Consider the following 19,982-nt stretch of genomic DNA (forward strand, 5'->3'; position numbering starts at 1 on the left):
GGAATCAAGATTGCCAGGAGAAATATCAATAACCTCAGATATGCAGATGACACCACCCTTATGGCAGAAAGTGAAGAGGAACTACAAAGCCTCTTGAGAGTGAAAAAGTAGGCTTAAAGCTCAACATTCAGAAAACGAAGATCATGGCATCTGGTCCCATCACTTCATGGGAAATAGATGGGGAAACAGTGAAAACAGTGTTAGACTTTTATTTTTTTGGGCTCCAAAATCACTGCAGATGGTGACTTCACCCATGAAATTAAAACATGTTTACTCCTTGGAAGAAAAGTTATGACCAACCTAGATAGCATATTCAAAAGCAGAGACATTACTTTGCTGACTAAGGTCCGTCTAGTCAAGGCTATAGTTTTTCCTGTGGTCATGTATGGATGTAAGAGTTGGACTGTGAAGAAGGCTGAGTGCCGAAGAATTGAGGCTTTTGAACTGTGGTGTTGGAGAAGACTCCTGAGAGTCCCTTGGACTGCAAGGAGATCCAACCAGTCCATTCTGAAGGAGATCAGCCCTGGGATTTCTTTGGAAGGAATGATGCTAAAGCTGAAACTCCAGTTCTTTGGCCACCTCATGAGAAGAGTAGACTCATTGGAAAAGACTCTGATGCTGGGAGGGATTTGGGGCAGGAGGAGAAGGGGACAACAGAGGATGAGATGGCTGGATAGCATCACTGACTTGATGGACACAATTCTGAGTAAACTCCGGGAGTTGGTGATGGACAGGGAAGCCTGGCGTGCTGTGATTCATGGGGTCGCAAAGAGTTGGACACGACTGAGCGACTGAACTGAACTGAACTGAAGTGCTGTTGTTTGGAAATCTAACTTTAAGCACCACTGCTTTAGAGCTGCACTATCCAATTAGTGCAGAAGGAAATGGCAACTCACTGCAGTATTCTTGCCTGGAGAATTCCATGGACAGAGGAACCTGGTAGGCTACAGTCCACGGGGTCACACAGAGTTGGCCACGACTGAGAGACTGAACACATCTAATTAAATAGTAGCCCTGCTGCTGCTGCTGCTAAGTCGCTTCAGTTGTGTCCGACTCTGTGTGACCCCATAGACGGCAGCCCACTAGACTCCCCCGAACCTGGGATTCTCCAGGCAAGAACACTGGAGTGGGTTGCCATTTCCTTCTCCAGTGCATGAAAGTGAAAAGTGAAAGTGAAGTTGCTCAGTAGTGCCGAACTCTTAGCGACCCCATGGACTGCAGCCTACCAGGCTCCGCCGTCCATGGAGTGGGGTGCCATTGCCTTAGCTGATAGTAGCCCTAGCTACATGGAAATGTGTATGTAGAAGTTCATTTTTTAAATGAAATAAAACTAAAAACTCAGTTCTTCAGTCATTCTAGCCACATTTCAGGTGCTCAAGAGTCACATGAGGGCAGGGCCTAGCGTATTGGACAGCAGAAATATAGAACATTTCCATCATTGCGGAAAGTTCTACCGGACAGCCTACAGCTTGCATTAGAGTAAACGAGTTTTAGGACTTCCACCTGGGTGCTCAAGTTCATCCCTTGGGGCTCCTAGAGGGAGAATTGGAGTAGGACAGAGGAAGGAGCTGAGTCACAGCTCCACCACTCACTGATCTGCTCCCATGAGAAAGTTAATCTCCCCGTACCTTAACATTGTCATCTGCAAAATGGGTATGATAATGTAATGATCACTGGAGGGCTATTTTGAAAATTAAATAAGATGATGCATATACAAGCATTCTATAAACCCAAAATGGTATATACACTATAATTGTTTTCCATTCCACTTCTCCACTAATAACAAGCACACTTATTTAAAAACCCTGGCTCACCACCAGATTTGTTCAAAGTATTCACTTTCCTTTGCCTGTGGTCCTCAGTCTGTTTAACTTCAGTCTGTTTTTCGGAGAGTTGGAAATGTTGATGAGGAGGTTACTGTTTCTACGAAGTCTCCAACAATGCTGTTATGTGTATATAGATCAGGGGGATCTTTTCTGGATTTTTGTTTTGATAGACAAAGATAATGTCTATTTTTACATTTATTTTGGGATGACCCCCCAAACACATTCCCATGTAAACCAATGAAATAAAAATTTTAAGAGATTGTCATTGCTTATAATGCTTGGTCTCCGTACAAATGTCTGTATTTTATGTAAAACAACAACAACAACAAGCTACCAGAGTCCCTTTGATACTCATCTAAGAGAATGTGGGGGGCTGGGGAACACTATCAAAAAGCAAATTGGCACTTATAGAAGCACCCCCAGAACCTGAGCCTGAAATCTGGGCTCCAATCTGAGTTCATGTGTTATTCTTGAGGCTCTCTCCTCTCTGGGGTAGAGGTACCTGTTGGATTCATTTCCATTAAGTGAATTAAGGAATAATAATGCCAGTGACTCTGACGATACTTCCCAAACAGTGTGAATCATGAGGAGATAAGGGAGAGAACAGGATTTCAGGCAGGACTCAGGAAGGGACATGCCAGGCTTCAACAGCTTAGACACCAAGTCACATGGATGAAATAGTGGTGAGTTTATTTTTTTAAGTTACCCAACTCTTAGCAAGTAGCATTTCAAAATAAAAATGCTAATGAAGCATGGTGGAATTAAAACTACTGCTTCCAGCCCACCAAGAACATGCAGATATTTCAGCACGACAGGTTCTCATTGGCCCACTGACCACGCTTCTCCACTTTTACTTGATTCGCCTTTCCAACAGAAGGTCTTATGGGCAAACAGAGCTCTTTGAAAAGCTTTTCCCCCCAACATTAGTCAATTTGGCAGAGCTGACCATAAGGGTAGGGGCTGTCTTATGCTTCAGAGAAATTTAATCTATTAGACCATTTAGAGGCTAAATGCCTCACTTGGGGGTGTCAAGGAACAGGTGGTGTGGTTCTTCCTACCAGTAACTGCTGCAAGCTGGCGCCGATCACATCCTGCAGGTTTGTTTTGTCCTCTGGGCCCACAGCTTGTTTGTATTGCCACTTTTCAGGCACGAAGGGCCATTTCATTTCCTTTGCCTCCTGGATCAGGGTTCTTAACTCGCTGGGGAGTGAGGCTGAAAAGGTCAGAGTTCAGATAAGGAAATTGCAGTTGAAGAAAAGGTTGTTGAGTTACCTATGTTATGATGAAGCACCTCAGTGGCACAATTTTTTTTTTCCTACTTCTCACTGGCTGGCCTAACCTGGTGCTCTGACTCAAAGAATAATAGCAAAAAGCTATCTGTCAGGGGGTGGCTCTGGTCTACTTTGCCCTACAGGTAAATTGGGGTAGTCAGGCATTAAGAAAGGTTTTAGCAGGAAGTAAAGCACTTCAGTGAGTGTCTCTGCATGAAGAATCAGAGAAAGGAATGAAGGAAATATTATTTTTCCTGTAAAATGAGAAAGGGCCTGAGACGGAATGGCATTTGGGGCTTGCGGCTGGGTAACGCAGCAAATCAATCTCTTTTTCACTCCTGTAAGACCTCACCTCGCCTCGGACTTTCACCGTGGGCTATGTCTGAATATAGACAATGAATATAAACAAACCCACATCAATTTATTATGAAATAGCCTTGTATCACTTTAGGAGATATATTCAATCTCTTAATAGACATCAAATTTCATTAAAAATATAAGTCAGTAATCTCTTATCCAAACTTGGGAAACCTAGAAAGCTCTGGAAACTAGATTTTTTTTTAACTTTGGCCCCAAACCAGACTTGAATTGACTCGAGATTATTTGTAATCTTGCTATGGGGAGATAAGTCAACGTTTTGCCCTGAAAGTTTTAATGTTTGATGGTGCTGCCCCTCGCTTCTACTGCAGTGTTAGTATAACAAATGGTATATGCACCATACTACCCTTTCTAACATTTGAAAAAATTCTGAATTCTGAAGCACGTGTGACCACCAGGGTTGTGAATAAGGGATCATGGACCTGTATACACGACTGCCAGCTATACATCTTTAAGTGCTTGTCTTGCAGACACCTCAGACTCAGTATATCTAACACTGAATTCATTACCTTTTTTCTAAATGTTGTATTTCCCTCTCTGTTCTCTGTTGATGAATGCTACTACCATTCACTGAGTCACCCAAGTCTGAAACCCAGAAGTCAGTCTGGACTTTTTGCTCTTCCTCCCTGAGTCTAATTGGTTAGCACATTCTGTGGATCCTAAAATGGATTTCTTCCTTTTAATCATCAGTAATTCTTGCCTGATTCATTGTCTTCTATCTCCTCCTATCCACTTCATCTTCCACATGGTTGAGTCCCATTTTTCTAAAAACAAGACGGACTAGGACGTTGCTCTGCATAAAATTCTTTAATGCTTCTGTATATCCTGCCTTCATATTGGGCATTGTCCTGCCTCAGCTGCCTAATGACCAAGCTCTTCTCATCAGCCCTGCCATGATCTCCCAGCGGAATTGAGATGCTCCTCAGGAGCATTCTTGAGCCCGCAGGGGCACACTCCTTTCAGCATCCACCTCACTGCTCTCTAGCCACATCTGTCCTTTCACTGGACTGTGGATTGTGAGCTTCCTGAAGACAGGCATCATGTCCTACCATGTTTGTAAATCCCACCATGATGGTTAAAAGAAAGATTAGTCTTATGTTTACATGAGATATGCTAAATAAGACAAAAGAGGTAAGAGAGAGAATAAAAAAAAGAAGAAGAGAAGGGAGAAAACCTAACTCTGTCTTGGCTCATGATGCCTTTTGGTGTCCTTGCCACCAACTGGGCAAATGTAAGGAAGCCTCCCGATGGAGAGGGACTGCTTGGCATTGAGGGGATAATTCATGGGCTACATCAATGAATGACTGATCTGGACTGGCTACTAAGCATGACTTACAAATATCACAGTGAAACCACTGTCCCCCCTGCCTCATTCAGTAACCCAGAACTATTGAGCCTCTTCTGTGCAATGTGCTCCTCTAATGAAAGCAAAAATAGGAGGTTGGAGACCAACCTGATTTCACAATCTCTTCTTACCACCATTGACGTACTTTCAATCTCTGAAAATGTTTTTGATGTACGTGTAGAGAAAATTTCTTAAATGATATTTCTAAATAGTCACGAATAGGATGACTATCCAGTTCTGTTTGCTTAGGACAGTCCTATGTACTCATAGTGGAGAAGGAAATGGCAACCCACTCCAGTATCCTTGCCTGGAGAATCCCAGGGACAGAGGAGCCTGGTGGGCTGCCGTCTATGGGGTCGCACAGAGTCGGACGCGACTGAAGCGACTTAGCAGCAGCAGCAGCATGTAGTCATAGCGTACTTGTTAACAGAGCCTTTTCACTCTCAAAAGTATTTTAATTCTGATAAATTGTTTGGACACTCTGCCTATGAGTGTCAAGCTCAGCAGTCAGAGTAGTAAAATGATAAAAGAAATGTGATTTTTGGATTCATGGAATTTCACTATATTTTGGCACTAAATAGCTTTAAGTACTTTTAACTTTTCTTCATGGTGATGAGGAAAATCTGTTTGTTATAAAAAATTTTTTTTCCTCTTCATACCACTCTCTTTCCCTACAGGTCGTGCCAGAACGTGGATTGTCCAGTGGGACACACTGAAATGAAAGATGCCCCTGAAATATGTTTTTAAAATATCTATGTGTTTGGATTTCAGTTGCTTCTCTATCGCGGGGGGTTAGAGTCTCTAAGGCTAGCCACCCATGCTGACTGGGACAACATCTGAGGGAAAACGATGGGGTTGAGAGGAGGAGGGAAACGAATGAAACCCACAGTGTTAACGTTCGAGTCCGCCTGCTGCCCCATCGCCTTAAATGACCCCGTGCTAATGCCTTTCTCTGCGAGCTCACGTGCGAGACATCGGTGGCAGCGGCAGCCCGACCGTGAGCTAGAGCTGCTCAGGAACCAGCTGCCGAGGGACAGGTTCTGTGCTCAGACTGCGTCCAGCTGCACCGATGGCGCTTGGGTGGACCGTGCAACAGGCAGTGGCGATGGGCAAATGCCGAGCTTGTCAATGGCTCAGCATAGGATTCCTCCCACATTGGCTGATCAGATTCAGCCAACCCCAGCAGTCAGCCCCTGACCGAGCAGGAGCCTCCTTTGCCTCTCTGATCTCCGACTTCCCCAAGCAGCTTACCTGGAGGGCCATGGCTAATTGAGTGATTTTGCAGTCGTGATTTGCCTTATCTGGAACTAAACTGATTATTTCTCCTATTCTGTGGCACTAGAGAAGAGAAAGAAAAAGAAAACGCTCCCTGATTAGGGGTTCAGAGTCTCCACTACGGAGAACACAAAACTTAAAGGAATTGAAGCTGAAGGGACAAAGGACATGATGTAGTCAAAGGAGAAGAGAAAACGTTCAGGAGAAGTAACAGAACACAACACACTGCCCCTGGGGAGAACGAGGACCAGCGCTGGGGCGAGCAAAATCAGACACTGATGTTTGTGGCCAGTAAAGAGGGAAAACCCTAAGGTTATGAAACAACTGGACACAGGGCATTTTATCTTGAAAAGAGCACGGATGACAGACAGGTTACAGAAAACTAGACTTCTAAAGGCACCTAAAAGTTCCCCTGTAAAAGCATATGCACTATATAAGAATGTGGGGAAAAGGCTCTCCCAGAAACTTTTCCCATTACATAATTAACAGAAACAAAACAGATGGGGAGTGTGCATTTTATATGGGAATCTTGTTTCTGTAACCAATAGCAGTCAACTAAAAATACAAAGAAAAATATGTAAAGCACATAAGAGAGATACCCTGATAGAAATGAAGGGAAATTTATCTGAATGCTAAGAAGAAATCTAAGGAAAGAAGGCTGCCTCTCCAAAACTAGCTAAAGAAGAAATGAGAATTGCTTTAACTATCTAGATTTTGTGATTGAAATTTCCCAAACAATGACTCATCTAAAACTAGGTATGGTACAAACTATGAATGAGCAAAAAGGCCAACTTCTCAAATCCTGGTAATGATGTAATAAGTATTTATCAGTTTGAGTAAATTTATTTATAAATGGTATGTAAATACAACATGAGAAATGTATTGATGGTCAAAAAAGAGAGATGGACTGATGAGATGACATATTTGTGGAAACTGTAGATGTCTATGGAAACTGATGAGGCACAAAAGCCTAGTTTGAAACAAAAGTAGGCACCACCATTCAGAAGTTGCTTCAATTTTTTAATAATTGAAATTTACGTGCACCAGCCCACTTGGGCCCTTTGTTCTTCTTGAACTAAACTGTTTCTTGTAGCCCTCATGTTTACTGAAGCTTAAAATTCAAACTGACAGCAATTCACTGCAACAAAGTGGGCTTCCTCCCCTGCCCGTCCACCCGCAGCCCATGTCCCATTCATGCCCTAGAAATCCACTCATCTCTCGGTGGTCATCTGCCAAGAGAAGAAAAATAGGGCAGAGATGAGACCGTGTCATTCAGACAGGGTAAAGGAGAGCAAACCTATGGCTCCCCGCTGCCACCAGCGCCTCCCATTGGACCTCACCTCTGCATCTCTGGTCCTCCCTCTTGTCCTCCTCTGACACATCTGACGCCTCCAACAGGAGCTGATCCAGCACTTGCTTGCACTCTTGCAGCAGCGTAGCCACAGCTTTTTGATTATTCATGACGATTACCCTCTCTTGATGATGAGTCGAGTGTCCCTGGGTCTACGGTGATCAATTACCTAGGAGAAGACATCGATTCTCAATAAAAGAGCCCCTTCAAGCCTTAGGTACCCGGTGAACAAAGAAGGGGAGAGATGATTAACTGAAGCATCATCAATTATATGTAAGACTCAAGCAGGGAGGGATAATAGAGCAAACACATGAAAATACATGACAGCCCCTGAGGAGTTTATTAGGGGAGGGTGTGAAATTACTGCAGGCCTGGTCTAGATGGGCAGCACCTCGAAGGCATCAGAGAGCAGAAGGGAGAGGGTCCTGGGGCAGACCTCAGTCACCCACAGTGTAGTCAGTGGAATCACATGGAGTCAAACGAAATGAATATACCCTATGATTTATGTATCTTCTGCACACTTCACATCAGTGCCTCTGGATCCCAGTGGCACACCACTTTCTGCTTCTCTGAAAGTCTACAGGAAGTGTCTGGCTAACAGTTCTAATATTCAGACACAAGCACATGGTAATATGAAGTTTACCGCTCTCGTAACCCACTGCTGATTTCCTCTGTGCAGAGTCCTTTGTGGTATTTAGCATCATATAATTTGGACCAATATAGGCAATGACAGATGTCAAATTTAAAGCTCTTCACTGCCAGGCACATTGCCAAATAAAATGGAGAAATGAAATCCCAGAAAATACAGTTTTCTAGATCCATCATATGGATAAGATCTACTTACATCCTATTTAACACACATACAGTTGAGAGACTTCTTATGTAAATATGAGTATGTTGTAATGAGCTATTTATTGCAGTCAAGGTAATTTCAAGAACAAAATAACTCACTGACAGTATAAAAAATGCCTGACAAATGAATACCAAAAAGTCTCTTGATTAATAAATCATTTTTAAGTTGAAGTATAGTTGATTTGGGCTTCCCCAGTGACTTAGCAGTAAAGAATCCGCCTGCAATGCAGGAGACACGGGTTTGATCCCCTGGAAGATGGCACGGCAACCCATTCCAGCATTCTCGCCTGGAGAATCCCATGGACAGAGAAGCCTGACAGGCTATAGTCCATAGGGTCACAAAGAGATGGACACAACTGAAGTAACTGCGTATGCATGCATGCCTAGTTGATTTACAATGTTGTGCTCATTTCTGGTATACAGCAAAGTGATTCAGTTTCATCTATATATTCCCTGTGCCATACAGTAGATCCTTGCTGTTCATCTATTTTATACATAGTAGTTGACAAATCTTTTTGCTTTCCTTTTTTAAAAAAAATGTACATTATAAACAAAACAACGGAAGTTATTATCTTTCTGAATTTGCCATGATAGACAGCGGAGATGCCATTTGGCTTAGGCACTCTTGTATGGCACTTAGAATCTTATTACCAATGCAAGAGAATCTGAAAAGGAAGAAAGTGTAACAGATGTATGGATGACTCAACTCGCAGATCCATGCAACACAATAATTTACTGCTTTAGTAATCATTAAAAATATTAAAGTGGTGAGTTACTGTGTTGTTCTTGGGGAAAATGTGCTCTGCTACCCTCACTTTAAGAAGTTGGTTTCGAATTTGAAATTGCAAGAAAGCATTTTTCTATCTTATGATTTAAAAGGAATAGCAAATGAAGGATAAGCCGTGAAATCTAAATTTTGTAATTCTCATTCTAACCTGAATTGTTATGCTTTAGGCTTTAAAACAGATAGGCACACTTACTTCACACAGATGGAACTGCCAAAGCGAAATTTTAGAACTTGACAGACTTGTTTTGTGAAGACAATCATGCATTTGTTGAAGAACACAAGCAGAGGTTTTTCATGCAATGTTCTGTTACTTGAAAGAGCATTCACATAAGTGAGGTCTTGAAATTAGTTACTTGAAGCATTTACATGTAAATATATAAATCTAACTTCTTTTCTGTTTAAGATGTTTCAGAAAGTGTTCCTGCTTGGATTGGGTTGTTGGGCTAACCAGTTTTCAGTGTCCCTTTTAGCTCAAGTGTTTGTGAGTCAGTGTTTCTGTGGTACAAGTTGACCATTAACTTGCTTTTCTATGAGAAGAACTAAACAACAATGACTGGTCAGAGTTAATTAGCAGACTAGAGTGAGCAAGAGGCCATGGAGCGGTGATATCCCATTCCCACCATTCCCTGAAAAAAGGAGATGGTGACTGTAACAGGAAGCTATGTGCAGACTGAGAAATGCAGGTGCTGGATGAGAAGGTTAAGAACAAAAGTTGCTCAGAATGAGTTATGGGTGAGTAGGACACAATTTTCTTTAAGGCCTAAGTTAAATCAAGAACGGGATTCTCTTTCTGCCCTTTTTAAGGACTTCATACAGAAACATTAGTTGCCCGGTCGTGTCTGACTATCTGGGGCTCTGCCAGGCTCCTCTGTCTGTGGGATTCTCCAGGAAAGAATACTGGAGTAGGTAACCATTCCCTTCTTCAGGGGATCTTCCAGACCCATGGATCAAACCCAGGTCTCTAGCATTGCAGGCAGATTCTTTACCATCTGAGCCACCAGGGAAGCCCAAAGAGAGGTGTAATAAGAAAATACAAGAGCTTGTGTGCAAAGAAATAAAACTGCACTATATAAAATTTTACTAGCACATCATGCCTTTGTCTAAAGGCTTATAGTAATGTTTTATTGGTGCTGTATCATCCTCTTAAGGCAGACAGTTGTCTTCCACTATAATTTTTATTTGCTTTGTTTCTGTTAATATTTTAAGCTGAAAGAGTATATAGCAAAGAAAAGAGGACCTAGAAATAGGAAAACATATATATGTAATAATGCTCAATGACTAATTCCACTTCGTTCTCTACCGTTAACTATCTGTGCCTGAGATCTCTGAGATTCACTTTTGAGATTCATTTTTCTCATCTGTATTTTGAGCTGATTGATTAGGAACAGTTGTTGAAATCTTTCCAAGTCTTAAATTCCATATTCAGCAGCACAAGGTTGTCTATTGCTAAACAACATCTGATGTTTATTTACTGAAAAATTCCTGGCTCTTTTCAATACACTGAAATATAATATTTTTATGCATACTTTCCTCTGTGGTTTAGAAGTGTTGGCTTGAATCTTAGAGGCCAGATTATTGCTGAATATTCTTCTTTGCTTTTGTTTCCTCACTTGAAACCCTAATTCCTGATGCACAAGATCATAAATCTCTTCCTTTTGTCTAAGTGCTGTGAAAGAGAGATAAGATACATGGTTTTGTGAGGGCAAACAGCAGGACTTGACCTAATCATTTGGGTAAGGACAGGGTGGGTTACTGGGGGCTTTTCGGAGGATGTGATGCCTGAATCAAGCTCTGAAAGAGGAACAAGGCTTAATGCAGTTGAAATGGTAGGGAACAGCCCTAACTAATGTAGAAGGAAGTATAGAGAGAACGGAAGGTCAGGTTGGCTGAACTATACATGGAAGGAGAAGTGATATATATGAAGTGATGCTGGAAGGGTAAGCAGGGACCGTGAAAGGCCTTGTGTACCAGGTAAGGAATTCTGTGCTTACCCTAAGAGTCACGGAAAACTACTAGCAACAATAGGAACACAACCAGCTTTACACCTGGGAATGATCATCCTGTTTTGGACATAGTTTGTGTATTGAGGGCAGCGAGGAAATGGCAGGTAGATCAGTTAAGTACTTATTGCAAGAATCCAGGTGAGAGATACCAGGACTCTGCACTAGAGTAATGATGTCAGAAATATAGAAAATTGGACAGATTTGGGAACTGTGTATGGAGTAGTTGCAGCTTTGGTGTTGGATGGCTAGGAATGCTCTTAAGGATTAGTCCCAAATGTCTGCTTCACCATAGCTCAAAACTGAATGGATGATGTTGACATACTTTGAGACACAGAATACAGACAAGAAAAGGCATAAACACATCTATTTCTAGCAACATAGTAAGGAAGATAAATCATACTGTCCAACATAAGCAACCAGATTTTAATCAAGAAAGCATGTCTAAAAAGGAAGGAGAGATTTCCAAGACAATGAATGTTTGTTACTTATGAATTTCCAAACTGCACTGAAGATATTCTCCATACTTTTTTGAAAGTTACAGCATTTCCCCCTTTCCCTATAGAATTCAGGAGAGACAACAGGAAGAAAATACTGTAATATGAGAAACACTTTGGAATCCAACCATCTGTCTAGATTTGTATGGTTCATTGTTAGACATAACAGAGGCTGGAGCCCAGGAAATTTTCCTTCAGGCAACAGTCTCACTGAAAATTTTGGTCAGCTTCACGTATAAAAAGAATCATTTTCAATTTTAACACATATCAATTTTTTCCCCCTTGAACTGCAACATTCTATGAGCTATACATTATTTCCAAATTGGAAAATGGATGTTTCCCAATTTTTTTATAATCGATGTATTATTTTTTTATTTTAATGTCCTCTATATTTTTTCCTTAAAAATCAAATAGAAAGAGGCCAGAAAAAGCAATGAAACATGCAAACAGAATCATACAATTTAAGACACACATGCATACACATAGCCAAATGGCTATGTGTTCACACATTCTGCATTTGATTTTGGCATATTAATACTTTAGTTCTATCCATGATTAAGAATTTAGCTGAGTGGCTAAGTTACAGAATAACTGGCAAGTTGGCCATCATTAGAAAGAAGAAAACGAGGCAATTATTCAAAGCCCCATTTCTTTTGGTATTTATGCTTGAGTTTTTTCCACTGTATGATCAGTGCCTCTACTAGGGGATAAATTAAGGAAAATGAAAGAACTCCAAAGGTATTCCATGGTCTACTGGCTACCAGCTTGGTAATAATTGACCAGCCAACTAGTGAGAATCTTAGGTTTGAAGATGCGGGGAAGCATAAAGAAGTAAAAGAGATGGTCTCTACCATTAGGGAATTTACAACTAATTAGAGGAATAACACATACATATACAAAAAATTAACTATACAAAGCATATCACACATGATTGTATTCTAAATGCTCAATTTAAATTATCTTTGGAATTCAATTAATGGTTGGTTAAATTTATAAGCAAGCTTACAGAACTCATTTAATTCATATGCACATGAATAATTATACTAAAAATCTTTTTCATCTACATTCAAAATTATTTATCACATTGTTTTTAGGAGAAAATATATTCAACAAAAAGAATATGTTTCTCTGATCAGGCCCTAGCAACGACAATCCAGTCTTTCCCACACTTTCACCCTCTTTTGAGCCACACCACAAGTCCCCTCTGACCATAATACGTCTTGTACTGATTGGTGGTGAAGTGAAGTGAAAGTCGCTCAGTTGTGTCTGACTCTTTGTGACCCCATGGACTATACAGTCCATGGAATTCTCTAGGCCAGAATACTGGAGTGGGTAGCCTTTCCCTTCTCCAGGGGATCTTCCCAACCCAGGATTGAACCCAGGTCTTGGCACTGCAGGTGGATTCTTTACCAGCTGAGCCACAAGGAAGGGATCGGTGGTGGAAATGGGTAAATAAAAGAAAAAAATCTGATTGGAGTGTAACACAACTGTGTAGCTTGGTCGGATGTTTGCATGACAGACATTTGTTATCATTTAAAAACTGCATAAAAAGGGAAGAGAAGCCAACTTCTAACCCACTAAACAGCTAAAGAGTAGCCTTATATTTCTAGCAGTATGGAAGACTATGCTCTGACCAACATTCCTGATGAAAACAACTAATAACACTGGAGAAGCATGTTAAAATCCCTAAAGTGTATCAGCGAAATAGCAAGAGAGGAAAGACTGCACAGAAGACAAAACAAGTGAAAACTGGAACCTAGAAAGTTAACACAGAAGCTAACCTTTGCCTTGAGTATATCTGCCAAACATTGTGAGCTGAAACTGGTTTTCACTATTTTAGAATGTGGGAGGATAGGAAATAAAACCAAAGGCCTACCCAGGAGGGAAGTATAAGAGACCACCGCCCCCCGCCCCCTTGCATAAAACTGAGATCCTAAAAGGTTGCACTTTTAGCATCAGTTCAGTTCAGTTCAGTTCATTTCAGTCACTCAGTCATGTCCGACTCTTTGCGACCCCATGAATCGCAGCATATGGGTGAGCTAAAAATGTTTTCTCACCTTCTTCCCCTGCTTTTCAGGAAAATGGTCTATGGTAAGATAGGCAGCTTCAAGGAAGAGAGCAAAAAGTTTTTCTCTTGCAAATCTGAAGTCACAGATCCAAAAAATCTCTAGCTGATAATTATTTTTAAGTAAATTATTTACAAATAAGCCCAGGTTGGTGGTTTTCTTGGCCAACTGGTTGACTGAAACATAATAATCTCTAAAGAAATCTGATTTCAACCCAAGTCTCAAAGATGCTCACCTATAAAATACCAAGAAATATGAGCTCCAGATCAAAGCTGTCAAAATATATAAGGTAAAAAGAAACAATGGATGAAAGCAGAAACAACAGATAGTAAAATTAGACCCACAAAAGACTATAGATGAGGGGATTTCAGATCTATACTACAGAATATGCATATTTAAAGAACTGAAAGAGTATGTTGAGTGTATGAATAAAGACCAAGAAACTATAAAAAGGCATATTAAAAATCATAAAATTTCTATTATTTAATTTTAATAATAATTAAAAATTTTAAATGTAAGGAATTGGATATATTTGATCAAATTTAGCTCTGGCTGAAGACAGAACTTTTGAACCGAATGATACATCAGAACATGCCACCTAGAAGGCAACAGGAAAAAGACAAAGGGATGGAAAATGAGAGAGAGATTAAGAAATACGGAGGACTGAGGAAGAGCTCTAACATATATTCAGAGTCCTAGATGGAAAGAAACAGAATGACTTTGGAGAGAGGATAACTAACAACTTTTAGGCCAGGAGAAAGACAATAACCAGAATTCCCATAATACTCAAACAAATAAAAATTCATACCTAGAAATATCACAGTGAAACTAGGTAGCAAAAAAGATATAGAGAAGATCCTTAAAATGGCCAGAGAGAAAAGGCAGATTACCGTCAAAGAAATAACAATGAATTTATAGATAGCTACCTAAAAGCAACAACGGAAACTAGGAGACAGTGAAAAGATAGCTTTAATATATGCTAGAAGGGGGAAACCCTGCAAAATAATAATAAACATCAATAGCTCAAGCATACGTCTATAGTTAGTACTTTAGGTAGAAGGAAACTAATTACAGGTGAAGAGCCAGAGATTCAAGGAGAAATAATAACCATAAAAGTGGTATGTTATTGGCTAAGTATAAACAAATAGTGATTGCAAAAATCTACAACAACGTCTGTCTTGTAGGGTGAAAAATATTAAAAATATATATACAAACACAAACAACAAGCATATATGTCAGAAGGACAGTGATTGACATTTAAGTTTTCTAAGATCCTTAAATTGGTCAGAAGGATTGGAGACATTGACATTAGACTCTGATAAAATGTCTAAGATAATCCCTAAAAAATTAAAATAAAACATATAACTTTAAAACCAGCAGAAGGAAAAAAATGAAAAAAAAATCTAAAAGAAGGCAAGAAAAAGGAAAATTAAGAAATATACTTCTAAATGACTCAAGTCAAAGAAGTCATTATTATGAAATGATAAATACTACATAGCCAAGTGTAATTCAAAGTGGAGCATAAACATAGCAATGCTTCTGATAAAGATAAAGGAATTAAATGCTATAGTAAAATGATAATGATAGACTAGATTAAAAATAGTTACATGGATTTAGGAAAGCATAAGAGTATAGAAAAGGTAAAAGTAATAAGATGGAAAAAGATATACTAGAAAAATACTAACTAAAAGCTGATGTACTTGTATTAATAGATAAAATAGACTTTAAGGCAAAAAGCATTAGTAGAGACAATGTCAATAATAAAAAATTACCTTAAATGATACAAAAATTATTGGCACTAAGATAGACCAAATTGATCTTCTAAATAAAATCAGGAGTCCAATACATATGAAAACTTGACTTATTACAGAGCTCAATATATAACTTTGAGCTCACTGTCTTTTTAAAATCAATACAAGTCAGATTAAAGACCAAAATGTGAAAAACAAAACCGTTCAACTTAAAAAAATACCTAAAAGATTATCTTTATGACTTATGGTTAGGGAAGAATTTGTTAAACACAAAAGTAGCAAATTATAAAGGAAAAGATTGATATATTTAATTAACTGGAAAGACACTTTTCTGATTAATAAAAAGACATCAAAAAGAAAATGAAAAGACAAGTCACAAACTGGGAGAGAGTATTTGTAACATATGTAACTGACAAAAGATTTCTATCCAGAATATGTAAAGAATTCCTGTAAACCAGTGAGAGAAGGATCATAGAAGAAAAAGAATGAGCAAAAAATTGAACAGATGCTTCACACAAGGAAACATGATGGTCAAAGGACTTATGAAAAGAATCCAGCCTCATCAGTAATTACTGTCGTTCAGTCACTCAGCCATATTCAACTCTTTATGACTCAATGGGCTGCAGCAGGTCAGGCTTACCTGTCTTTCATTATCTCCCAGAGTTTGCTCATCAGTAATTAAGAAACATAAACTCAAACCACAATGAAAAACATTCACAGCTTCTTGATTGGAAGAAAAATGTAAGTTGGATAATAGTTGTCAAGAACAGTCAGTGTTTTATTCCCATCCACCACTGCTTGGTAATATCCAGTAAAATCAAAGATGCACACACACTGTGGCTCAGTGTCCACTCTTAGGCATATACTCTAGTTTAGGGAAGCTCTTGGACCTGGGTTGAGGAAATACGTATAAAAATGTTCACTGTAATACAGTTTGTAATAGCAAACAATAGGAGGCAATTTGAATACCCATCAATAGGAGAATGAATTAGAAAACTGAAGTGTAATTATACACTGGAATAGAATAAGCAAATGAATGATTACAGTTACATACAACAACATGGATGAATTTTGGAAATAAAAAAGGAGGCCACAGATGAATACATGCATAAAACTTATAAACATTCACAACTAAACAACATACATAAGATATAAATACATAAGGTAAAATTACAAATAAAAGTAAGGGAATGATAAACCAAAAATTCAGAACACTGGATTTACTGAGGGAAGAGTGAAGAAGTTGGGAGGTGGGTATACGGACACGGGAGATTTCAAAGGAAGTGATAGGTTCTTTTACTTAACTTGGTTGTTGGATCTATGGATATTCACTGTGTTTTGTGTATATTACACCTACTTCACAAGTTTTTGATGCCTATTGACATTTAATGAAAAAACTAAAAATAACAAGATGGAAATTCAAGTCTAGGTGTATTGCATAGGTAACAAACCCTTAGGACTGGAGCCGGTGATTTCATCAAAAGAGAGTAAAAGGCTCAGGATTTCAGAGCAGGGAGGCGCACTTGCACAGGGGCTTCTCCAGGGTAGGATTTGGAATAGCTGAAGAGAGAAGAGAAGGAAAGAAATCTAGTTGGGGAATGAAGTTCGACTTCAAGGAAGAGATCCTCCTCGTGTTGGGAAGCCATGAGTATGCACAGGCTACTGAAAGAATTTATGAGACAGGCGACTTGAACCGTTAGTTTAACAAACACTAGATTGCACAGAAATTTATCTTTCCATCCATTGATAAAGGAAAGTGTTGGGATTTTTAAAAAATAGTGAAATAGACTTTAGAAAATTCTATAAGTGAAAATGAAGGTCTTTGCTATGGCTCTTTTGTACCAAGGTTTCCAACCTCAGGGCCACGCCTTGTTAAAACGGGAGATTGGAGCCCAGTGCTGCCTCATCCCTCTTTCTCTCCTGCTCTTGCGCACCACCCTCTCCAGTTCCCTGCATGTGTTTATCAAACTTGACTGCACAGGAAAGTGCAATGAGAGTGTTCCGGGTCACAAACAGGTTACCTGCTGGCCTCAGGAAGAAAGAAGAGGAAAAAGAAAAAGCCATTGTTTCAGGGTCTGCGGCTGTTACTCCCCGGCTACAGTTACCCACTTCATCAGCTACGGTGACATCTGAAGAACTATTAGCCTAGCCCCCATGGCGAGAAAAGCAACTTCTCAGGTCAAGGTGAGTCAGGCCTGCCATCTGGTCCTGCTCCGGGCTCCTGTGCTTATGACTGCCAAATGATCCTTCTAGGAGAGTTTTCTTTGTATCTCTGCACCCCAAATAGAAGAAGAGCAGTCCCATATACGGACTCTGTTATGTCTCAAATCCAGAACTGCATGAAACTGGGAGCCAGTCACAGAGTAGGAAAAATTATTCTTACAAATTTGAAGGGCCTTTAATCTGAGGCATATTTTTGGGAAGCAGATATTGTCTACTCAAACTCTCGGTAAAGAATTTGAGCCATGAAGAGGAGTGAAAGGCAGAAAGAGGTCGAGTAACAAGCAAAGATCAGGATAAGAATTCAGGGGTTCTGACTTGTCCTCAAAACACACTTTTAGTTCAGTTCAGTTCAGTTCAGTTGCTCAGTCATGTCTGACTCTTTGCGACCCCATGAATTGCAGCACGCCAGGCCTCCCTGTCCATCACCAACTCCCAGAGTTCACTCAAACTCACATCCATCGAGTCGGTGATGCCATCCAGCCATCTCATCCTCTGTCGTCCCCTTCTCCTCCTGCCCCCAATCCTTCCCAGCATCAGAGTCTTTTCCAATGAATCAACTCTTTGCATGAGGTGGCCAAAGTACTGGAGTTTCAGCTTTAGCATCATTCCTTCCAAAGAACACCCAGGACTGATCTCCTTTAGAATGGACTGGTTGGATCTCCTTGCAGTCCAAGGGACTCTCAAGAGTCTTCTCCAACACCACAGTTCAAAAGCATCAATTCTTCGTTCACGGTTCATGTACTGCTGAAGCCTGGCTTGGAGAATTTTGAGCGTTACTTTACTAGCGTGTGAGATGAGTGCAATTGTGCGGTAGCTGGAGCATTGTTTGCTACCTTTTAAATAATATTAGAGTTCTGGAGATTAACACAGCAAGTGTAACTTGCTAGGAGAGAAACAATTCTCTTTTAAAAGAGAAATTTCATTAAGAGAAGAAATGGAGTAGTCTGTGCTGTGGTGGATGAGGCAACTGAAGTGCTCCATTTACTCCTACAGAGTCAGAATGGCACACTTACTGGAAGTCTCCAGGGATGGAATAGGGAGAAAGTCCAGGGGATGGTATGGTATGTATGTGGAAATAGCATGAAGCATGCATGCCTGCATGCGTGCTAAGTTGCTTCAGTCATGTCCAGCTTTTTGTGACCTTACGGATGGTAGCTCACCAGGCTCCTCTTTCCATGGGATTCTCCAGGCAAGAGTACTGGAGTGGGTTGCCATTCCCTTCGCCAGGGAATCTTTCTGCACCAGGAATCGAATCCGTGTCTGTCTTCTCCGTTGACATGCAGGCTCTTTACTGCTAGCGCCACCTGGGAAGCCCTGCATGAAGCGTGCTATGATATAAATTGCCAGGGCTATGAAGCATTATGTACTTTTGATGAGGCCAGCAAATATGAAGATTAAGATTAATTTTGCAACAAAATATTTTCAAATCTGTATATATAATTCCCACGGCCAAGAGTTAGTTTTCAAAGAACCATGTGGATTTTGAAGTTAGAGATGGCCCACAAAGAAGCAGTCTGTATTGGAGAAAAGGAATGAGGGGACTCTGAAACTGTTGGACGAGAAAAACGAAGGTATTGATGTGAAGAACTGCAGTTTCACTGTCTAAGTTATCGGCTGGCCGCCAAGTGAAGCACTTGTGTTTTGCAGTCAGGTTTCTTAGGTTTAAATTTCAGTTCCACTACTTGCCAGCTGAGCAGCCTTAGACAAATCATGTCTCAGTTTCCTCATCTCTAAAAAAGGGCTAGTCATAGGACTAATCACACAGAGTGCTAAAAGTATCAATTGAGTTAATATTTGTAAAATATGAAGAATGTTACTTAGAATGTAAATAGTGCTTTGTAGGTATCAGTTACTGTTGTCAATACAATTTTCAAGAAATAAAATTTTATTTTTTAAAGGGTCACCCAGTTCCTCCTTAATCTGCTTTTCTTTGGATTTGGGTTTTGTTGGCTTCATTAGAGTTTATGGCTTTGAGAAAAAAATTGCTTGGCTCTGTAAAGTCTTCAGGTTCTTGATCATTTTCTCAGTATAAAGCCATGTAATAATGGGATTATCCCCTAAATAATTCTCCAGATCCACATTCAATTAAGGAATAAAATGCTCTTAGAGAATTGAAATATTATGACCAGTCAGACAACTTCAGGAAGAAAGATGTAAATTTTATTTACTTGAAAAAGAACCACTTAAACCCAGCTAACCTGGTTTAGTCATCTGTCTGAGGTGTCAGAAAAGTGAGCCCGGGAGCAGCTAAGGGAAAGGGCGGCCATCGGATTACAGATCAGACAGAAACACCCCTGGCCCCTTTTCTTCTTCTTTGCTCTGAGACACAGGCAAAGCTCCTTATTTATTTTACACTTGCA

General features: G+C 40.1%; 1 protein-coding gene across 1 annotated transcript in view; it reads right to left on the reverse strand.

Moving 5' to 3' along the window:
- ALPK1 (alpha kinase 1) overlaps positions 1-19,982 on the reverse strand; it is a 112,446-nt gene that overhangs the window by 47,476 nt on the left and 44,988 nt on the right. The window contains exons 5-6 of the mRNA XM_068975307.1: positions 7,436-7,615; positions 2,885-3,039 (exon numbers count right to left, since the gene is read on the reverse strand). Coding sequence (XP_068831408.1) covers positions 2,885-3,039; positions 7,436-7,556 — 276 coding nt within the window. The 5' untranslated portion in view covers positions 7,557-7,615. The remainder of the gene's footprint in view (positions 1-2,884; positions 3,040-7,435; positions 7,616-19,982) is intronic.

This window comes from Capricornis sumatraensis, chromosome 7 (assembly GCF_032405125.1).
Source record: "Capricornis sumatraensis isolate serow.1 chromosome 7, serow.2, whole genome shotgun sequence".
In the NCBI taxonomy this organism is placed as follows: domain Eukaryota; kingdom Metazoa; phylum Chordata; class Mammalia; order Artiodactyla; family Bovidae; genus Capricornis; species Capricornis sumatraensis.